The 12,884-nt window shown below is 50.0% G+C and overlaps 1 protein-coding gene across 4 annotated transcripts in view; it reads right to left on the bottom strand.

Moving 5' to 3' along the window:
* The window catches only part of atp13a3 (ATPase 13A3), a 43,366-nt gene that overhangs the window by 22,659 nt on the left and 7,823 nt on the right, over positions 1-12,884 (bottom strand). For 3 of the 4 annotated variants that reach the window (XM_035415613.1, XM_035415617.1, XM_035415614.1), the window contains exons 2-7: positions 6,863-6,925; positions 2,065-2,156; positions 1,494-1,667; positions 843-1,052; positions 481-551; positions 154-237 (exon numbers count right to left, since the gene is read on the bottom strand). In XM_035415613.1, coding sequence (XP_035271504.1) covers positions 154-237; positions 481-551; positions 843-1,052; positions 1,494-1,667; positions 2,065-2,115 — 590 coding nt within the window. In that variant the 5' untranslated portion in view covers positions 2,116-2,156; positions 6,863-6,925. The remainder of the gene's footprint in view (positions 1-153; positions 238-480; positions 552-842; positions 1,053-1,493; positions 1,668-2,064; positions 2,157-6,862; positions 6,926-12,884) is intronic. The other variant, XM_035415616.1, reaches the window with a different exon arrangement.

Genomic DNA, 12,884 nt, shown 5'->3' with positions numbered 1-12,884 from the left:
ACGGTTTGGGGTTTGTGGTTTGGGTTTTGGGGTGCAGAGTGCAGGGGTGCAGGGGTTTGGGATGCAGTGTGCAGGGATTTGGGGTTTGGGGTGCATGGTTTGGGGTTTGTGGTTTGGGGTGCGGGATGCAGGGCTTTGGGGTGCGGGGTGTACCTGTAGACTTGCAGGCTCCTGCTCAGCCCTGTACTGTGGTCGGAGTGTACAGAGGAACAGCTGACTTCCAGGTCCTCCAGTCCCCTGCAGTACCACAGCACACAGAGAGGGGGAGACAGAGAGCACAACTATCACTCATTCATTCACTTTCAAGCAATTCAGTCATGTAACACTGCAGTTCAGCTGTAACGTGCATTTTACAAAAGGCAGAATCAGCAAGGCAACAAAAGCTTATACTTTGTAATTACTAAAACATGCGGGACATTTCAGTTTACCAGTAACGCATACGGGCTGAAAGCTTGACAAACACAGGAGAGGAAAACTTACGTTAACACTTCGAAGTTCTGGAGTGCATCGTTCCAGAAGTATTTGGTGCTGTGGAGTGTGAAATAGCGAATCTGAGGGAGAGGGAGAGAGAGAGAGAAAAAGGGGGAAAATGTGATGAATCTCATCATCATACCACAGAGGCACATCACAGAGCTGGTTACAATGCATTCTGCCATCCAACCACATGACACCATACAGGGTGTCTGCGTATCTGTGTGTGTTTGTGTGTGTGTGTGTGTGTGCCTGTGTGTATGTGTGCGCAAGTGATGTGAGAGAAGGCAGAGAGAAGGAGAGTTTGAGAGAGAAAGAAAGAATGAGAGTGTGAGCGACTGAGGGTGTGTGTGTGTACATATCGGTCTTACCTGCATGGGCTGGTACTCTGCATACTTTTTGATGAGGTCCTCAGGGGGGCTGTCGGAGGGCTGGGGGGTGTGGCCTTGGGAGGCGTGGCTCTGGGGGGTGTGGCCATTGGCCACAGCTGAGGTGGTCTGGGAATCCAGGCAGTCAAAGGGGTTCCTCCCAGGAGCCAGCATGACCCGCACCTTAGCGAGGAACCAGCGCTTGAACTCGTCCTGCACACACACACACACACATGAATACACACACACACACACACACATATGAATACACACACACACAGACACACAGACACACACACACACACACACACACACACACACACACACACACACACACACACACACACGGATCAGTGGCCAGCCATTGTTGCTCAATTGTTTACTAGAATAGCACGGCACACACTTACTACAGCCTATAAAGTTTCCATATAGCATGTATGCATGTGTGTGAGTGTGTCCGTTCTGTGTGTATGAGTGTGTGTCCGTTCTGTGTGCGTGTGTGCATGCGTGTGCGTGTGTGTGCGCGTGTGTGCGTTCGTCCGTGTGTGCGTGTGTGTGCGTGCGTTCGTGCGTTCGTGCGTGTGTGTGTGTGCGTGTGTGTGTGCGTGCATGTGTGCGTGCGTGTGAGTATATACATGTGCAGGCAGCGCTGACCGTGGACTGCAGCAGCAGCAGCTGGGCCTCTCTGAGCGAGGTCCTGGAGCAGGTGCTCTTCACACACCACTCCGGCATCCAGTACAGCAGCAGCAGCAGGAACCCGCCGGAGGCCAGCACCCCCAGGCCCACCAGCGCCAGCTTCCAGCGGCAATACCTGTACCCCGAGATCTCCTGCAGGGACCAGAGACACACGCTTAACCCCGCCATCCCTGAACTACACGCTGGGGATGTACGAGAGGGAGCCGGCCAGCCTGGAAGAGGGGGTCTGTCCTCTATAAGCCAGTCCCCTTTTGCAGGGGAAGCGTTTGGTTTTACCGTAAAATCCACACCCGTCAGAAAAATTAGGCTCTTCTGCTGGCTTTCAAAAGCCAAAAAGCCAAAGTAGGGAAAAGCCGTGTTTCTCATGGGCAGCTTTGGAAAGAATTAAAGGACCCTGAGATGTGACATACACAGGAAATGTTCAGGAGAGGTTTCTGTCAGCACCGGAACGGGGCAGGTGTCGGAGGGAACTGCTCCCCCTGCTGGTGTACCAGGAGCTGGCAGCTCAGGGATGGGACGGCTCACTCACCATCTCGTCCTCCAACCCCTTGTTCACGATCTTTGGGTCGTCCTTCTCCATCCTTCAGCGAAGCTCTGATACCAGCCTCCAGTACCTAGCAGCTAAAACACAGTCAGCCCACAGAGTTAGCACTAAACACAACCCTGCTATAACAGTTAGCCCCCAGAGTTAGCACTAAACACAACCCTGCTATAACAGTTAGCCCCCAGAGTTAGCACTAAACACAACCCTGCTATAACAGTTAGCCCCCAGAGTTAGCACTAAACACAACCCTGCTATAACAGTTAGCCCCCAGAGTTAGCACTAAGCACAGCCCTGCGATAACAGTTAGCCCCCAGAGTTAGCACTAAACACAACCCTGTTATAACAGTTAGCCCCCAGAGTTAGCACTAAACACAACCCTACTATAACAGTTAGCCCCCAGAGTTAGCACTAAACACAACCCTGCTATAACAGTTAGCCCCCAGAGTTAGCACTAAACACAACCCTACTATAACAGTTAGCCCCCAGAGTTAGCGCTAAACACAACCCTGCTATAACAGTTAGCCCCCAGAGTTAGCACTAAGCACAGCCCTGCGATAACAGTTAGCCCCCAGAGTTAGCACTAAACACAACCCTGTTATAACAGTTAGCCCCCAGAGTTAGCACTAAACACAACCCTGCTATAACAGTTAGCCCCCAGAGTTAGCACTAAACACAACCCTGCTATAACAGTTAGCCCCCAGAGTTAGCACTAAACACAACCCTGTTATAACAGTTAGCCCCCAGAGTTAGCACTAAACAGAACCCTGCTATAACAGTTAGTCCCCAGAGTTAGCATTAAACACAACCCTGCTATAACAGTTAGCCCCCAGAGTTAGCACTAAGCACAACCCTGCTATAACAGTTAGCCCCCAGAGTTAGCACTAAACACAACGCTGCTATAACAGTTAGCTATGTTTAACTTTTTGCTTTTGCTGGAGATCTGCTGCATAGTAATCAGCTACATATACTTGACAGCCATATTAACAACAAAGGTATCTTTCAATCAGTAATCACTTGTACGATTCAATAGGAACTCCTGGTTAGTGTTCTTCAGAAAGCTTCACAAGCGGGTAATTGCCAATTCTGAGTGAATTTGTTAAAATTCAAACTGGTGGTGTTCTTCTGTTAACTGAGAATGTACCTTGTGGTATTATGTCAGTGTTACTGAAGGTGCTCTCTCTCTCTCTCTCTCTTTCTCTCTCTCACACACACACACACACACACACACAACCCATTCTTTCGTACTTTCAATCACTCAGACCGAAACTCCCAGGCTACTCTTCACACCTTTCGCGCTCAGATGACAGACCCGGGGCTTGCAGAACAGACAGAGCCTTCCGTCACATTTCACACATTCCCTCGACTTAACAGCACGTTCACCGACAGGTTTGTTAGACTCTGCCGTGCGACCCGCACGTGCGACAGGGCTGGCGGTATAGGGACAGAAAGTATCACGAGTGACAGTGTGTGATCGGCCACAGTATAAAGGAGTGGAGATCCTAAACCCTGTTCCTGGAGATCGACAGTCCTGCGTAGGTTTTCACTCCAATCCTAACAAAGCACAAGTCATTCAGCAGGTAGGGATGTCCATCAGTTGCTAATTTCGTAGAATCAGGCGTGCCGAACTAGGGCTGCAATGAAAGCCAACGGGACGTGGATCTCCAGGAACGGGGTTGGGCATCCCAGCGTTCCGCAATCGGCTTCAGGGACACGCGATTCCCGCCAGACCAACGAAGAGCGCTAGGGAGCGCCTGCGCCAGGAATTTGGAATGAAACGAACCCGTAGCCGGGGGCCCCTTTGGGGTGCACACGCGGGGCGGCCCGACTCAGGAGTTCCTGAAAAAGCGCAGAGTGTGAAATTCCAAATCAGATCTGTGTCTAAGGAACAGCGGGGGGGACGAAGGCCGATTTTATGCTGGCTCATTATTATTCTTCACGTAATCTAGATCAGCTGGATTTAGCTCGGTCTGGCACAGACAGCAGGCTTCCAGCAGGAAGAGGACAAGCCTCTACTTGCTCCTGCACACAACTGTGTGATTGGCTCCTGCACATAGCTCTGTGATTGGCTGCAGCACACAGCTCTGTCATTGGCTGCTCCAAACAGCTCTGCACTTGGTTGCTGCACGCAGCTCTCTGATTGGCTCCTGTATACAGCTCTGTGACTGGTTCCTGCACACAGCTCTGGGACTGGCTCCTGCACACAGCTGTTTGATTGGCTCCTCCTTACATTTGTGTGACTGGCTCTTAACCATAACTCTGTAACTGAGTGCTGTACACAGCCGTGTGATTGGTCGGGCCTCACTGGCATGGATGTGGGGAGTGGGTCAGAAGAGGAGGGGGAAGCATTAGGTCTAGCCAGGATACATACAAACGGGGAAGACGTACGCATTACTGTTTGCAACATTTCAATCATTTACATAATGTCATTTTTGATTATTGTTGCATTTGCTTTGGTCGTAAGAGACAACTGTCAGCCTTTGCTAATAATGCTCAGCGTATTTGTATTGGGGGCAACACAGCTGTTAGCATAGGGGCAGCTGTTAGTATAGGGGCAGCTGTTAGCGTACCCTCGGCTGCGTCAGCATAGTGGCTCGTAGTGGCCTGCTTTGTTAGAATTCATACGTCTCTTATGTGAGCTTTTCACATCCTGCAGCGTAAGCCTTCATAGGTGGCTCAGTCATGTGTTGATGTTTGGTTTGCTGTGAAGCCAGAACATTGCCAACAACGAACAAAAAAATGCCCACAGGATATAACAGGAATGTTTTTTTTTTTTTTTTGCAATCATCAGTCTTTCAAAGAACCAAGATAAACTGTGACAGTGTCATTGTTGTCTTAGCCAACCTGTTCTACAAGGACGTGGATAATGACCTGGATTCTATTTTTCTTTTTTTTTTTTTTAATAAAAAAACTGAAATCCTGTTTCACAATAGTCAGTGACACAGAATTCAAGGAATCTGCAGATGGAAACCTGAAATTTGTAGCCGTTTGTGGCGCGCATGTACAAAATGACACTCGTGACGCAACAGTCGTTGCTGCAGGGTACCTGGCCTGTGATGTGAAAGCAACCGTCTCAAAGCACACATTTCAAATCTGCTTATTGTGACATCATCATCTGCCGCACACGCCCAACAGGAACTCCTCCCTGAGTGAGACCGCCGGGCACAGAGATTACCCAACACAAAAAGAGGGCGTGTGCACACGAGTGCGTTTAGAGGGGCTTTTAGAGGCGTTCCACGTTACCGCACAGCACAAAGAGGATCTTCCCCACGCTCACGGACAGCCGTTCAAAAGTTCAAGCCCTTTGTGTTTCAGCGTTCTAAATGTTAGTCAGGAGAGGCCAACGCCTAGCGGTGTGTGTTTGTGTTTGTGTGTGTGCAAGTGTGCGTTTGATTCATCGCTTAACAAAAAGGTGATTCCACAAGTCCACAAACAACAATTACTGTTATGAAATAAATAAAAAATAAAATAAAAAAGGAGCTGCTTTGCATTCTGTGTGAGCTGACAACTTTAATATTCTGTCCTGCTGACATCATCATCATCATTTAAGATATCAATCTTTAAATATAATTCTGACAGAAATAACAGGTGAGACACAAAGGCAAGACAAGCATACACTGGATGATCAAACAGCTGGTCACTGCAATGCACCTGCCATCGAAATGCCCACAAAACCACTGAAGAGCAGACTTCAAATGATCAGCAGTGAACCATCAAACTAAACAGGGTTCACCAACGAAAACACCAAACTATAAATCACACAGCAGCCATTATCGAACAGGCATTTAATAACGTTTCAGCGCATTTGGCATTATAGAAATCACCCGCTCAGCGACCTGACTTCTGCCACCGGCCCTGATCTTATCTGCTCGGCCCAGAAGGGATATTTTTCTTTGGCGGCCAAACCCTTCCTACCATTTACAGGCCGAACGCCACGCTCCTGCTCATTTCTATTATTATTTTTCTTTTTGCTGGGAAATTAAGTGTATAAAAAAAAATAAATAAAAAAATGATAATGGTAAAAAGCCGGGCGGCGTTCCCGTGTTCCTGATGGGTGTGGCCGCGGGCGCTGCTAGCAGAGATAAAGCAGAGTAAAAATAGCTGGAGGGGGGGCTCCCGCTGTAACCAACCCCCCCCGCGCTAGTTTCGGCACATTTACAGGGTCTGGTCATTCGGCCCAGCGAGCAGCAGCAGGTCAGCCACCTCTTTACAGAGGAAGTTCCCCCGAAACGCGCCGCCCCCGTCCCATCCCGTACCGTACTGGGCTGTAATGATCAAATTTAGCACGCCACTAAAACACCTCACTCACTCACCACCCCCCCCCCCCCGTCTGCCCTACAGCCAGTGGTACCCTGGAGCACCGACTTTACCGGTCCCGCCAACACCTCAACACCCCAACACCTCACCTGTCAACTCCACCCCAACACCTCACCTCTCAACTCCACCCCAACACCTCACCTCTCAACTCCACCCCAACACCTCACCTCTCAACTCCACCCCAACACCTCACCTCCACCTCAACACCCCAACACCTCCACTGTCAACTCCACCGAAACCGGTTTTCAACTCAACCCACCAAGCCCCGCCCACCTATTGCAAAGCTGAAGGGCTTGAAACAAATCCAGAGGGAGAGAATGAGAGAGAGAAAGAGAGAGAGAGAGGGAGAGAGAGAGAGAGAGAGAGAGAAAGAGAGCCTACAGTGAAAGCCAATACGGCAATCATTACCGAACCTTCAAAGGCCTACACAGGCTCCGGAAGATTCGGTCGCTAGGAGACTGCCCCTTACCTGCAGACAGCCCACCGCCCTCTCGAGCAACAGCCCCGCCTCTCGTGACACCAACCTGGACTCCTGCAACACAGCGTGGGAGGGAGGGAGGAGAGACCATCCATCAAAGCAAGCTCTTTCATCTGTAATTATTTAACCCTTTATTTGACCAGGTAAGTCACTGAGAACACATGGTCTCTCTTCAGATAACGACCTGGCCAAGATGTGCCAACACTTCCCCATCCCATGTCTCAGGGCTGGCTTTGCGGACACAGATGAAGCTTAGTCCTGGACTAAACTGAGTTTTGTATGTACCAGCACTGATGTGTGCTCTGTTATAACCATAAAAAAAAAAAATCACAAAACACTTCCCAGTCTAATTAAATGAATACTCTCTTACACCGCAAGGCAATAAGAGTGCCAACACTTCCAAGAACAATTCAATAGGGCTCCTACCCAGAATTACTCCCCAAAATGATCCCCCCCGTCCTCGCCACCGCACAGAACAGTTTTTGTATTCATAACGACTCTGTTGCTTTCAGCACAGAAACAAAACCCACTAGAAACAGCAAAACAGCGATTTTCCAGGCTTTTCATCAGTGTTTACAGGGCATCAGAGGTCTCAGCTGGTGTTCAGTATTAATAGGAGGACTAAGCTGGTGTTCAGTGTTAACAGGAGGACTGAGCTGGTGTTCAGTATTAATAGGAGGACCAAGCTGGTGTTCAGTGTTAACAGGAAAACTGAGCTGGTGTTCAGTATTAATAGGAGGACCAAGCTGGTGTTCAGTGTTAACAGGAGGGCTGAGCTGGTGTTCAGTGTTAACAGGAGGGCTGAGCTGGTGTTCAGTGTTAACAGGAGGGCTGAGCTGGTGTTCAGTGTTAACAGGAGGGCTGAGCTGGTGTTCAGGGTTAACGGAAGGACCGAGCCGGTGTTCAGTGTTAACCGCGGTGCTCAGTGGTACCAGCAGGGCTGAACACCACGCAGAAGGGCCTGTGCCAGATACAGATCTCCTACAGAAATAGCTGGGCACAGCCCGGCTCAATGGCCATTGTTTAACTTTGATTAGCATTGTCCTTCCTTATCATATCAGCGAAGGCAGCGCAAGCACAATACAGCACAATGTCTGGCCAAACAGCCCCCACTGACGGGAGACTCTGAGCGGGGGAGAGAGAGAGAGAGAGAGAGAGAGAGAGAGGAGACGGAGAGAGAGAAAGAGAGAGAGAGAGAGAGAGGAGACGGAGAGAGAGAAAGAGGGAGAGAGAGAGAGGAGATGGAGAGAGAGAAAGAAAGAGAGAGAGAGAGAGAGAGAGGAGACAGGGGGAGAGAGAGAGAGAGAGAGAGGAAGAGGGAGAAGGAGAGAGAAGGAGGGAGAGAGGGAGAGGGAGAGCAGGCGACAGAACATATAGTGTCACAGGTCTGAATGCACATGAGAAAAGCTGTTCTTTTACCCACAATTTATACACTGCAATAACTACAGTATCCAATATATACACTGAAATAACTACAGCCTATACGTGCATCATTACAGTATTTGATATATAGCCTTTATAACATAGGTTAAATTACAGTATTTAATAGACATAATATAGCTATAATTACAATGTTCTATATGTGTACATATATTTAATCTGTATAACTACAGTACGCAGTTTGACACAAAGTCGCCAAGTACTTTATTACCTCCATAGCCTGCAATCACAGGAACATGGAGCTACAAACAGCAATAAGCTATTAGTTTTATCACAAATAATAAAACAAACCCAATATTCAGAATAATCACGCTCAGCCTCTTAATAATCCATCAAATCCATCACGAGGTCAAGCTCAGATGGAACTACCCAGAACCATCACAGGCACTCAGGACCAGAGTGGCCCACCCCAGGTGGTACCTTACAGATGCGAAGGCATACGACTGTTATAATTTTTTTTTATTTTAATTTTAAAATTTCAAGGTCCAGAGGTAAATTGGTAAAGACGTTGCTCGTGCAAAATGCTAAACTCATTAGCAATTGAACTGCCCAGGCCTCCATAGGGATCTCTGTTTGGGGACACAGAGGTATAATACGTCTATGAATAAGATGTCACTGTGTCATCCCCTCACTAAAACCAACCGCTCTGAGTAAGAGAGAACAAAACCAAGAGTGTTTCCACAGAAGAACGTGGCCCCCTCAATCTGTACTGCACTCTGTCTGGGAGGGGGGGAGGGGGGGGTATGGTGCTCTTTAAAGTCGAAACCCCTCCCCCGCGAACAATAAGCATGAGCTAATGCCGCTCCCAATAATTCGTGGAAACCTTCGGAGGAAAAGCGTTTTGCTGTAGCGAGGCTTCCTTTATCACTTCCCGTCCTGATCGCCGTCTATAATAATGAGGTCTTTTTTTGGGGGGGGGCTGTGGGGGGGGGGGGGGGTTCCCAAGCGCTGTCGCACGTGGGGCAGTAGATCACCCGGCCCGGCGGCCTTGGTTTGTACACGCCAGCGTTCGTGGCTGGGGTGGGGTTGTGACCCCGGGCCTCCCCTGTGTGCTTTTGTTTCGCCTCCCGCCCCCACGCCCCCCCCCGCCCCCCCGCCCCTTTGTGTGAATGCACACTGTCAGCCCCGTCGGAGCCGAAGGACTGCGTTCAGCACGGGCAAGACCTCTTAAAGGTGCACTGAACCAAAGCACGCCTGTCAGAGGGCATCCGTCAATTCAAATCCAGCAGGCCGGACTAACAACAAAAAAAAAGAATTAGAACGTTTAGGACGCGGGAAAAACCGCTGACACAGTACAGACACCGCTGCTCTTCAGACGGTGACACTGCACAGACACTGACGCTCTTCACCGCTGCTCTTCAGACGGTGACACTGCACAGACACCGACGCTCTTCACCGCTGCTCTTCAGACAGTGACACAGTACAGACACCGCTGCTCTTCAGACGGTGACACTGCACAGACACTGACGCTCTTCACCGCTGCTCTTCAGACGGTGACACTGCACAGACACCGACGCTCTTCACCGCTGCTCTTCAGACAGTGACACAGTACAGACACCGACGCTCTTCACCGCTGCTCTTCAGACAGTGACACAGTACAGACACCGCTGCTCTTCACCGCTGCTCTTCAGACAGTGACACAGTACAGACACCGACGCTCTTCACCGCTGCTCTTCAGACAGTGACACAGTACAGACACCGCTGCTCTTCACCGCTGCTCTTCAGACAGTGACACAGTACAGACACCGACACTCTTCACCGCTGCTCTTCAGACAGTGACACAGTACAGACACCGACGCTCTTCACCACTGCTCTTCAGACAGTGACACTGCACAGACACCGACACTCTTCACCGCTGCTCTTCAGACAGTGACACAGTACAGACACCGACGCTCTTCACCGCTGCTCTTCAGGCGGTGACACTGCACAGACACCGACACTCTTCACCGCTGCTCTTCAGACAGTGACACAGTACAGACACCGACGCTCTTCACCGCTGCTCTTCAGGCGGTGACACTGCACAGACACTGACGCTCTGTAGACACTGGGGTCCCTACAGGAGGGACACAAGCACCAAGACCAAATTCTGACACAGGTCACAAAGAGCATTTCAAATGATCAACGGATCAATAAGACAATCACACCACCATCAGCGGCTCGGGTGGGAATTTGACGATGACCATCATGCTCACCTGTGAGGGGCTGGGGAAGGGACAGGGGTGTCTGGGTCAGCCTTTTACCCCTCTGAAGAGCAGGTTTTTTTTGGAACTGTTTTTTTTAACTCAAAGCCAGTGTTCTACAGTCAGTACCAGTTACCAGTAGTGATTGTGACATCAGCATTAGAATGTTCAGTTGAGAACATTCTAATCACATATCTGTGACCTCACACCTTAAAGGGTTAAAGCCCAGGCGATGCAGGTGAGGCACCCCACCCCGTCACAATGAAAAGCAGCACTGCAGGTTCAGTGCAGGAACACACACGCAAACACACATTCCACATGCGTGCAGTGTGCATGGGGGGTTGGCACCTGGGCCGAAATGCCTGCTCGAGGGGTCTGGCGATTATTGTGATTATAGAGGAGGAAGACATTTAAAATCTACTTTCATTCAAAAAAATTTAATTCAACGATGTGAACAAATACAAAGCAGGTGGTTCGTCCCACAAACCGAACAAGCGCGAAACAGGAAGAACGCGTTCTCGTTAAGCAGATGTGTAAAACGCAGGATGAAGACACACGTTGTAAATATTTCAGGAAGTCAGCCGACCGGTACGATGACTCAGTTAACCGCAATCCGTCCCCATACGTCACACGTGCGATACCATCTCATTTATCCCCATAGTTTCTCAATGAATTACTGCGTTCCCTCTGGCTGTCCAATCACGGTGCGCGATCAGCGTGATTGGACAGAGATCAGCGAGTAGTGTGAGCCACGCGTGCCCAGGAATCCAGCCGGTTCTGCACAGCACAGGCTCACGGCGAAAATGATGATGTAGAATCCTAACACCCAAAACATTCCAAAGGCAATGGCAGCATTCAAGTTTCACGTTTCTGAATGCACACCACAAAACAAGCAAACAGGCAAACAGGCAAACCTATAAAAATGGATCTGTGAAGCAGACTGAGTTAATTGGGTCTAGATTAATAAGTTACGTATGATCACCAGCAGTTTGGCTGCATTTCATATCTGCGACACAACACAGTGCCAGCTTAATTACCTGCTTGAGAAACAGAGGGTCACAGTCCTCTGTCGCCTGAGTCTTCCACACACTCAGGTGATCCTTTCCCAAGGTGCAACACGGCTCAGCGTTCAGGAATTTCACACATCTCCCCGGGACGAGGCCCAAAATAAGAGCCAGGAGCCTGGACTGAGCGCCGACCTCTGACGACCCTGATAATCCGCCAGTTTCCCCCCCCGACTCTTCCCCAGAGGAAGCGGGGAGAGATAATGACTCGGACACAACAGCGCGGGACTTTGGGAGAGGGCGCGCGTCTCCGGGACGTCGAAACGCCCGCCCGCCCCCCCTCCCCCCCCCCTCCCCCCCGGCTTTACTGCCGTGGGGTGGAGCAGACCGCCAGCCCCAAAACATCATAAAACATCTCAGCACTCACGGGGTCATCAAAAACTTATCAGCGCAAACACCGCAGGGGGGGATTGGCCCAATCGAAACCACCGGCATCTGGCTCCAGATCAAACTCCACGCCCCCTGGAGCACGCCCAACGCGCCCCACAGCTACACGCGGGGAGAAGACGCCGGAGAAAAAAAACTCTTTAAGGATTACCTAACGACTCAGCGCACAGCTGCCACAGGGCTGCCAGCGAACCGTCCGTCAGGCGAAAGGAATTCAGGCTTTTAATACCTTCACCGGCGGCCCTCAAGAAAAAGAGAGTGAGGCAGCGAGAGAGAGGGAGAAAGAGAGGGAGAAGCCTATTAAATCAGTGAAAAGAGGGAAATAAAAGAAGGAGAAGATCAAACGTCGAGCGGCTGTAAGTCCAGCCACATGCTCGTGGATTAGCAGGGCTACAGAACGCCCGGCCTGGGAACGCCGCTGATTAATCTCGGGAAGATTAGGCAAAACGCAGCACGGCGGGACCCCCGTATTACACGGCAACGGGCGGCAGCAGCGGTGGTAGAGATTATCGTTCTCAGTGTAAAACGAATCCATGGTAACACACCCCCAAAAAACACAACTCAGGCCCACAACATTAAAAAAAAAAAAAGAAGTGCACCGTGAAGGAAAAAGACTGAACCTTCTCGTTATTTCTCTTTTAAAAGCACGTCTCTCTTCCTACAACGTTCCGCCTTTCATTTACGGTCACGCGTGTGGATTCACCAGACATTCTTATCCAGAGACTTACTGACAGAGATTGCACTTTTACACAGGCCACTAAATTTACGGCTGGACGTTTGCCGAAGCGGCTCAGGTGAATTACCTGTCCCGAGAGTTCAAAGGCAGTGCAGGGGCTGGGATTCAAGCCCTCAACCTGAAGGCCAGTTCAGATCAATGATTCGCAACGAGACTGGATGCAGCTTGCAAAACTGATTGCAAGACGTCTGATCGCAAACGTTCTA

This window comes from Anguilla anguilla, chromosome 4 (assembly GCF_013347855.1).
Source record: "Anguilla anguilla isolate fAngAng1 chromosome 4, fAngAng1.pri, whole genome shotgun sequence".
Lineage (NCBI taxonomy): Eukaryota > Metazoa > Chordata > Actinopteri > Anguilliformes > Anguillidae > Anguilla > Anguilla anguilla.
This window is presented reverse-complemented; position numbering and strand designations above follow the sequence as displayed.